The 10,000-nt window shown below is 41.0% G+C and overlaps 1 protein-coding gene across 2 annotated transcripts in view; it reads right to left on the minus strand.

Annotated features, from left to right (window-relative positions):
- Positions 1-3,086: 3,086 nt before the first annotated feature.
- Positions 3,087-10,000, minus strand: part of LOC137992239 (uncharacterized) — a 15,571-nt gene continuing 8,657 nt past the window's right edge. For both annotated transcript variants that reach the window (XM_068837449.1, XM_068837450.1), the window contains exons 10-14: positions 8,274-9,702; positions 6,055-7,958; positions 5,101-5,333; positions 4,599-4,805; positions 3,087-4,039 (exon numbers count right to left, since the gene is read on the minus strand). In XM_068837449.1, the coding sequence (XP_068693550.1) occupies positions 3,643-4,039; positions 4,599-4,805; positions 5,101-5,333; positions 6,055-7,958; positions 8,274-9,702 (4,170 nt within the window). In that variant the 3' untranslated portion in view covers positions 3,087-3,642. The remainder of the gene's footprint in view (positions 4,040-4,598; positions 4,806-5,100; positions 5,334-6,054; positions 7,959-8,273; positions 9,703-10,000) is intronic.

Below are 10,000 nucleotides of genomic sequence, written 5' to 3' on the forward strand. Positions count from 1 at the left end.
GTAATGTTCTCTGGAATTAAAAAAATTTTGTTTGTTATTACATAATTGGTTATTGTCACGTTTATTGTATTATTTCAAATATTATCGTTAGAGTGTAATTTAAATTACGCAAGGAATGGGAAAAGGGTGTCTCGTTGTGTCTTTTGGTGCTAGATTTATCAACGGTGTTTTTTTGGTGATTGGCTTGGTCAATACCATGTTGAGATTGGGTATTGTCTAGGGGAAGGCCAGAGCGTCTTTTCCCACACATTATTTACATCTCATGTATAACAATACCTAGGGAGAAATATTACACTATGCAAACTCAGATTTGCATTGATAATTAACTCCCTTGGGATTGTAATAATTTAGTATATAATGGAGTGTTTTGAGCCACACCCCGTCACTCAAGTTGAGGCCGTGAACGCGGGTGGTCATGTTTTGTCCCCCCACCCTCCCTCTCGTAAGTCTGGTGGTATCATGTACCTTCATTTTTGCCTGTCTCTGGGCTCTTCCCAGGCCAGAGCGTCTTTCCCCACACCTTATTTATACAATACAATACATACTTAATTGATCGCTCCCCATAGGGGCTTTTCAGGGCCAATGAAACACAATCAACGAAACGACGGAACACGACAACAACTGTTAAGAATCCCAACTGGCCGGAGGCAAACCAGTTGGCTATATACAAGTGAAGCTGAGAAGTTGAACCAGGGACAACCAGGAACAAATTCAAAGAATGGTCAGAGCGGGTCTTGAACCCGGGATATCCGGATCTCAAGGCAAGTGCCCTAACCACTGGCCCACACTGCCTTTACATTTACATCTCATGTATAACAATACCTAGGGAGGAATATTACACGATTATTATATCTTGTTCTGGTTATACAATGGGAGAAGTATAGGTGGTTTGCAACCAATCTCTAGAGACACAGATAACAATGTTGCAGTGTAAAATTGCTGGTGGACGAACAAAAGAAGATAATGAGAGATTTATTGTTTTTGTCCACCAACATGGCGGCGATGACGTCACGTGGAAATCACCTATTCCATAACTGGCTTGGTACACAGGGTTTGAAATAAAGACAGAAGATGAATTACTCACTGTTTTATGTTCAAGTTCTCGGAAAAACCTTACATTTGGTGATTTTACATTGTTGTTTTGCGGGGTACTTCAAAGAGGCTCTCAAAAAATGTAACCGTGAAGCTAGGTCTCGTTTAGGGTTGCCCGAGAAGAAATATAAAAATATGTATTTTATCTGTTTTAAATATGGTCCCTTTTAGGGAGTAAAAATTGAAAGCCTGCGCCCCGCCCAGATTGGGCTTCTTTAGGGGGTTTAATTTAAAATTTCTGACGAGGATCCCCGCCCCTTCATATGCAAAGTCTACCCCGGGTTTCGTCCACCACAATGACGACAAAGACGTGAAATATAAACCACCTATAGACCTTAACAGGCTTCTTCATTTTCAATTGTTTTCCCAATGCAGATCATATGACGGTAACTGGAGGATCCGACTTAATTAAGAGTGTAGGCGAGCCGGATTATGTATCACTGTGAAATAAAGTAGAAAACTTAAGTTAAGCAGGAAAGTTTTTGACCTTCGGATGGAAACCAGAATTAAACATTTCGCACGTCAGGGCAGTGGTTTCTATCAGATTTTAAAACTAATTATGTCAATTAGAGGAAATTACTTAGCAGTATAAAAGTGCTGGTGTCAAGACAAGTTAAAAATTGGGAAACAGCTCACTTCCAGTTGCCGTTAAGGGCTCAAAAACGTGTCGTGCATAAGCTCCCTAATTACCCTGCTTTGAATAGAGCGGTTTTCAATTGAGTGTCGAAAGTAATTAGATAATTACTTTGGTTTATGATTACTTCACTCAGTGATTGGTTCAAAATTCTCGCGCCATTTTTTCATCCAATCAGAAGTGAAACCAAAACCAATCGTGGCTCACGCGTGCACATTTTCCCGCGCTTTGTGTCGGCTACGTGTAATTACTTCGAGTTTTGATTGGTTTGCCAGATTGTCTCAGTCCTTTTTGATTGGCCAAAGTAATTACTTTGGTTTTGGTTTTACGACACTCAATTGAAACTCGCTCTAATGTCTCATAATCTACATCGGGAAAGCAAACTGTTCAAGACGAATAAGGCCTATAAACATTAATGCCTTGGATTTCGAGAAACGCATTTTCGCCCCAAGAGACGCCCTGCTGTCTTAGCCGTCAAAGGCTGAGCACGAAAACCAGTTAAAGTTGGCCCTTTCTTTTCCAACACGTTCTCGAGAGCGGAATTACGATAATCATATAATATCAACCAGCGTTGAATATATGATAATCATAATTACGTGCCAAATCCACTGGTCTACGTCCCAGAACTTTGTGGTAGGAGATAAAAATTTTTAAAAAGTAAAAGTAGTCCCCGGACAAGATTTGAACACGGAGCTTCGGCTTACAGGAACAGCGTCTATTCACTAGACCACGATGAACAAGTTTCTGCAATGTTTGTTATTTGTTGCCTGGTATCTAGAATAGGATCACTATAATTCGATGATTAAGCCTAAGCGCTGATTTCAAAATGGTTAGCTTTGAGGCCTGACCTTTCTCGTTAGTTGTGTAAAATAATTTGTTAGCGAGTGTTAGCGCCCGTTTACAGCCCGGTCTTGTGACAAATATATTAGATTATTGTGTTTAAAAATTTTGTCGAAGCAAGCAGCAACTCAGTGGTTTAGTGGTTGGTTAGGAGTGGTGACAGGTAAGCCAATAATCGTAGGTTCGAGTCCCGAGTCCGGATATCTGGGTTGAATTTTAAAAGACAAATGTTCAATTCCCAGAATTCCTTTTCAATTGTCAGTGTCATGAAATAATGATAATCGTATATTCAAAGTCGATTGATACTACATGGTTATCGTAAGAGCAGTATCGAGAATGAGTCGTGTTTTCTCATGCCAAGGCCCCCTGGCTAAGAGAAACGATGGGAGCTGGGAAAGAGAATGCGAGAAACGGTGAACGCCTTACACTTGTCCTAAAGCCACCGAAAACAATTTGCCCCGCCAAGTTACTTAGAAAAGGGTCGGAATTCCAACTGCCAGTACTCTGCGAACTTTTAATTATGTTATAATTTATTTCTTTCAGTTCATTTACTCATTTAATTATTGATCTTTCTATGTACAGTTTAGTTTAGTCTAGTCATTCTACTTGTGCAATACTTAGGCATATTTATGTGCTCTATACATTATGGAACAACAATTAAACATGTTTCCATAAAATGCTCCAGTGGTATAGCCCCAAGAGAGGATAAAGGGAGAGAACCCATGCCCCATGATAGTTTTCTCTCAATCTATTTTAAGCTTCGCGCCATGCTGTGAAAGGTATTTTGGTCTCGTGCCCATGGTCCCGCGGCCAATGATTAATTACAACTAACCAATCAGGAGGTGTCTTCCTTAAAATATCCGCGCATCATGACCACGGCTTATATTTAAATTGAAAAAAATTATCATTGGAGAAGGCCCATGTATGGTAGACGTGTTCTCTCCCCATTCTCCCCATTCACCTTGACAGCCCTAATTAAAAAGAGTATGTAGTTCAGAAAATATGAGTAAAAACCACTTACGTTTATAATTATAGATAATATACACTCTCCCTTTGATTTTAGTTTCTTGCAATTGCTATTTTTCTTTTTGGTAACCCACCCAGTGACTTGTTTGTCCCTCACGGACAAGTGGACCAAATTTCGCCTTCATAATCGGGGAGATTTTGACAGGTCTGATGTCCCTGCGAAGACGTTCCGTGGAAGGGTATTGAATGCAATGTGGAACGGCCATTTTACCCATCTCCTTCTTAAGGTCATAGTTCGCTTGATATTGTTTGACTTGGCGGACAAGATCGAATTTCTTGAGGAGCACGAACACAGCCATTCCCAGTAATTTTAAAACAACGAAAATCCCGATTACAACCAACAACATGTAGAAGGTATCGAGGATTAGCCCTCGTAACGCCGCAACGTATGGAGCTAACGCTTTCTTGTGCACTTCTTTGTAAAGAATACGATCGAACTTGGTGAATCTACGAGAAAAATAAAAAAAAAATGACGTCATTACAAAAGGAATCACTCAGTACCATGTATGCATGCCATGCAAGCAAATAAAACTCTCAATATCACTCAATGTCATTCTCGTCACCAGAGCCTCGGATCGACCCAAGGCTCTGGGAATCTCTGTGTAGGAAAACATGCGCCGTAAGGTTTTTAAAGCCAAAAATTGGCTATTTGAAAACTACGGCGCTTGCTCACTCCTCGTGCTGACACGAATGCACCAATTAGAGACGCTTTTGATTGTTCTTCACGAAAACCAATGAGAACACACTTTGCTACAGGTTTCCCGGAGCTCTTCTCTCCCTTAGTCAAGAGAAGAGCGCTGGGGTCGAGATTGCACTCAACGACCACGAGTTTCCGTACTGAGCATGCGTATAAGGTTTGGAGGCCGATATTATTTGACGTGCGCATGCTCAGAAAGGAAAACTCGTACTCGCAGTTATTCTCGTTCTCGGTCACTAGTGTTTGAAATTACAGTTCTCCTTTTGTGCCTGCAACAAGGTTTTGACATTTTCAGCAAATTAAACGTACCTTTGAGGTAAGACTGGTTCCAAGTCGCATTCAAACTGAGTCAAGTTACTGAAAAAGTCTTCGTTACAAGGACTTACTCCATCGCAACTCGCACCAGGCTCTGCCGCCCATGAACAAAACTCCGCGTTATGTAGGTCAGCCTTTGCACATTGATATGCCTGGTAGATTGCGGCCATTTTCTTGTAAAAGCCGATCCTGGTATTGACCCTGAAAAATGACAGAAAAATGACAATCTCGCAATTACAGCAAAAAAGGCGACGGTGAATTTTAAGCCCGGTTAGTGAATAAAGTTTTGTTTTGTTCGCTGACAGGAGCCCAAACGAAGACAAAAAGCAAAAACAATGTACGTAAATTGTGCAAATTGATGTAAATTGAGTACATGTGAATCTCAATAGCCCAATATTGGCCCAATAGATTTTTCATATTCATCCCCTTTCCCATGATCGTTGAAATATGGGTAATTGCAACTTTCTTAGTTAACGTAAAGTAATGAATTATTTACCTGTTTTCATAATAGGGTATATGAACATCATTCACCATGAACGCGTTGGAAGTTATTCTTGTATTGACTATTTTCCTCATTGTCAAGATAGGTGCCATTTTGAGGTCGAAGTAACCAATGACGTCCAAAGTTTCCACGTTCATGGAATGTTTAGCAGTTACTATGACAACATAGACAGACAGTACGGCAATCGCTGACAGCAGACACAAAGGAACCAAATTGGTGTTGTTGATCTAGAAAAGAAACATATCAATTCTTTAATTTCTTGACGAGGATTAACCTAGCAACAGAAGGGTAAAAATAAAATTTCTTTCGCTTTTCGCGAGGACTGATGATACCAGGAAACTTGTCACAGGATAGTTCTAACAAGGGTTGGCAGATATCTCATCGCTGTGACGTTTTCACAACTAAGATCTTATAATACTGTTATAAGGTCTCAGTTATGAGAACAGCACAGTGAACGTCATTACCGATAATCGATGAAGGCGCTCCACGTACACTGTACACGAAAGCACTTTCGAGTTCCATTTATTAAAAGTCAATGGCTTATGACGGTAAAATTATTTTTCTCTCTTTTCTCTTAGTCGAAAGAGGGTCTTGAATAAAGCTTGGACCCAAGGACAAGACAGCACTAATTATCGAAGAAGTACAGTTTAAGGGGTTAACCCAAAAAATGGAAGTCAGACTCCATTCGTCTCCATGTGCGTATCGAATCTGCGGTGGTAGATTCAATGTGTTGAGTTCCCAACTTTTGTGAAGCGGGACAGAAAATAAGCAAGGCATATGATGAATCTAGTATGTTTTCAAGAAACGACCGCCGATAGTAAATTCCACCCCCAAGTTCTTGTTACCATCAACAAGCTGCTTTTTTTTTCCTAGAGGAGGGCTGAGGACACATTTTCAATACTTTTGCCGAAGGCAAAACGATTCAAGAAAAACGAAATCAAACCTCACCTGATAATTGAGCTCTTTCAGTTTGACCAGGAACTTTAAAAACAAGGTATTTACAGTGTCAAGCCCTTTAAGTCCACTACCAAACAAACGTTTCCTCTTTGGACCTGTTAATACGATTTCCTCGATACAAGCATTTTCCATTTCATTTGAATCTGAATCACTCCCAGCTCCATCATTTATGGCTTTCCCTCTCTTAGAGCACTTCGGAGTCTTCTTGTATTCAGTGGTCGCTGACTTCTTCGCAGCTGTATTCTTTCCTCTTTTTGATTTTAATCCACCCTCTTTTTCGTTAACGTCTACTCGTAGAACTCCCATTTCATCCGAATTCTTCTCAAGCAATATATGGTCTCTAATGTTCTCCTTGATCAAAGCATCCACTCGCAGTGGTTTACATTCGTTGTTATTTTTTGTTTTCTCTTGACACGTCTGCTCTTCTTCCATTTCGTCAACCGAACGTTCATCCAAATCGTCCACGGAATCTGCACCACTAATATTTGAAGTTTCCTCGTCGTTTTCCTTTCTTAATTTTCTCTCCGCTTTTATTCTTAACTTCTGTTCCTTCTTCTTCATCTCTTTCTCTTCTTTTTCTCCTTGCTTACGAATTTTCTCCAGCTCATAGACCTTAGGAAAACCATGGATAAGGATAATCGCCAGCTGGTACGTCTTGCTATGCCGATAAACAAACCAAAGCGTGTCCAAGAGAATCAAAACCGTTGTGAATAATCCGCTGTTGTAAAGCTGCACGATCCATTCCAGGGCCAACAATTCCTTGGCCTTCTGCTTGTTCAATGGAGTAGAGATGTTGAGCTGTGGAACTGTAATTTGCTGGATATTTATCCTTGTATCAGAAAGAAAATCATGCTGCCAAAATGGAAAGCTGGAATTTGAATCAAATAGACTTAAAGAACCCATATTCAGGTCCATATGGTCGAAAATATCTTCAAAGGAAGGCAATTCTACGTTGATACTTGGGAAAGTCACTGACAGACCAACCCACTGAATAAAGGGTTTCATACTTCCTCCAAAAAACGCGGCTATGTCGCTAAAAGCCTTGTGCATTCCTTTCGCTGCTTTCAACCAAAAGTTATTTTCTATTTTGTACTGAATCTTGGACAGCCTGGAATTGATTTCATGGCTATAAGCTTTCATTTGTTGATTCAAACGTTTTCTTTCGATTTCAAATCTTGCTCTGGAGGTATCAAACTGCCTTTCAATACGTTGACTAGCGGCCAGAATAATGCTTTTTTTTCTCATTTCTCCTTTGAGTTTCTCTTTCATCTCCTTGAAATGTTTCCCTAAATGCGCGTTCAATGCCTTCAACTTCTCGTCACACATTACCTTTCCTTGCCCAAGAATTTCCCACTGTCTATTTATCTCTTGAACTCGATGCGCATCCATTTGTTTGATGAACTCCTCGTCCAAGCTTTTTTGATGTTGATGGAAAGTCTTGTATTGTTGAAGCATTTTGACGTTTTTGTGATGAATAGCGGCGAGGATGACAAAAATTACCGTCAACGTCAAAAGAAAGCTCTTGAGCATCCTCATCCCGACGAACCACACGACAAACAACAAATGTCGAAAGTGTAACTCGTTATCCCGGTCTCGCTGGTAGCGATCTTTTGGACGGGTCTTGTAGCCATAAATCAAAATGGCAACCAGGACTATTAGCATGCCTCCTGCGGCACCGCCAAAAGGAATTAGTACCTCAAGTTTTTCAAGTTCAAAGTCATCGTCAAAGTCAGGAATGACAAATTCAGGTATTCTTCGTGGACTTACGAGAATCAACTTCATCGTTTTTCTTAAATCCGTGAGACGGACGACAAACTGTTTGTCGATCAGATCGGTGTCTCCTCCAGATGGAAGATGGAATTCTATCGTAAATGCGCAGTCATCGTTTGTTATTGCTGTAAAAGAAAGAGCAAGATGAATAGACAATTATAAAGGAAGACACCAGATGGTTTCGCGCATTGGAAATCTCAACGAAAAATCCCCGTCTTATATCATCATCATCAACAACAAAAATTGAAGCCTCGTGCAAACTAAACTGCTGATTTGAAGACCAACAAATTCTCATCTTTTGTGAATTCCTGTTGGTTTCTTTAAATATGAAGCACCTGCAGCTACTACGGCAAACTAGTCAATGATATGAATCTTCAGTAACAATCAATTTAGTGACAATCAATGCTTTCTACTGTCCTTCCCCCACAATTTATACTTACCGATGTCATAATGATACACCACTACATCTGGGCGATCTTGGTCCGTCAATGTTACAGCGAAAACCCCTGGACATGAGCTTACACGCCCACGAAGACGAATGGTCCAGAATGTCCTGTTCTTCAACAGGCGGCCATCGAAAGTTCGATCGTTAATTATCGTCGTTTTTGGGAAAGCGTGTTGCAAAATGGAACGACCTTTAGGCATTTCAACGTGGACTTGTCGTGGACCAGATTCATTATAAACCTTGAAAACCCGAACGTTCTGCTCGTATGCAACGTGCGCAGTGAGTTGGGGAAAACTCTTGAAGCTGCTCATTTGTTTACTTGGGGACACGATATTAAATTTTTCTGTATCCATCGCTTGACAGTTTTCACCGGGCCACTCGTCAGAGTTTATCTTGAACGGTTCCCTGGGTTGTATGAAAAGTCTCTGGGTTGCTCCTGAAAGTTTCACGTCATTCTTGATTTCATAAAACCCGACACTCAAGTTAACCTTTCCAATTTCGCCACTTACCATAATTATTTTAGCTGTGTGGTTTCGCAGAACTGAAGGGTGCCTCAATACCATATATCCGTAATCGCGACTGTTGAGGTTTTGAGTCGTGTTTCGTTCACTATTTTCTATTCTTGTTAACATATTACCATCCTTCCACAAAGTCGCCTCAAGCTCGAATACCGGACCTTGCCTCAACTCAACATGGCATTGGAACTTTCCTGAATTAGGAAAAACGGGCTTAATTGGTATAAAAAAACGTTCGGCCTCAACACATGTAACTTGTGACCCGATACAAGACGCATCGTACAGCGAACAGGCGCAATTCGTACACGTGCAGTTCGCTTGAAAACAACAGTCAAAACAATACGCAAAGTGGGCCCCGAAATCTTGTCTTCGGGCTTGAGTAACATCCTGCTTCGTTAAATCACAGAGTGGGTTCGCTCTCGAAAGTTTGGTACACTTATCCCTACATTTCTCGCAATTTTGTTTATAATCGTAGCATTGTCGAGAACGTTCTACTTTTGAAAACTCCTCTGGGTCACTCTTCTCCCCGAAAAGTCGAACCACTTGGTTCTCCGATCCGTCGCAAAACAGTAGATTGCCTAGGGTGTGTGTTCCACTCGAAACGCTGTCATAACTTGGACACGGTGTACTCGGGTGCCCTTTGATGTGCTTTACAGCTCTTCCATCGCGTCGCAAATTAATCTCGTAGTAGTCAGGAACTGGAGAGCTGCAGTAATTTAGAACCGACGACGCTGTTGGGGGAAGCTTCTTGTTGTCATTCATATCATGCTTGCCCTCTTGAAATGTCGTGCTGAAGTCAACTTTTGGCAACTGAAGACGAACTGCGAGACCACTTGATCTATTCAGCCAAGTTGAGGAGTTTATTGAGAAAGACGTGATAGTCTTTCTAAGAGGTGGGTCGTCTTTAACCTGCAGGAAAGACAGGATGCAACATGAGTTCAACAGCTGCTGGTGCCGTGTTTGGAGAACCAACGAACGATGTCTTATTTCCAAGTCATGTAGAGCTCTGCGTATGTTACGGTGTTATGTACCAGATTTCACGGTCCACGCTTGTTATTATCATCATCATTCATCCACGCCTAAATAACCACCGCCAGCTCTATAGCCATCATCCATGAAAACAGTCATCATCAGACGGTCATTCACTTACGGTGGCTTTAATTGGTTTCAACAATTTGGAGGGAATGTCTTATTAGAATTGGGATTA

This window comes from Montipora foliosa, chromosome 2 (assembly GCF_036669935.1).
Source record: "Montipora foliosa isolate CH-2021 chromosome 2, ASM3666993v2, whole genome shotgun sequence".
Classification (NCBI taxonomy): Eukaryota; Metazoa; Cnidaria; class Anthozoa; order Scleractinia; family Acroporidae; genus Montipora; species Montipora foliosa.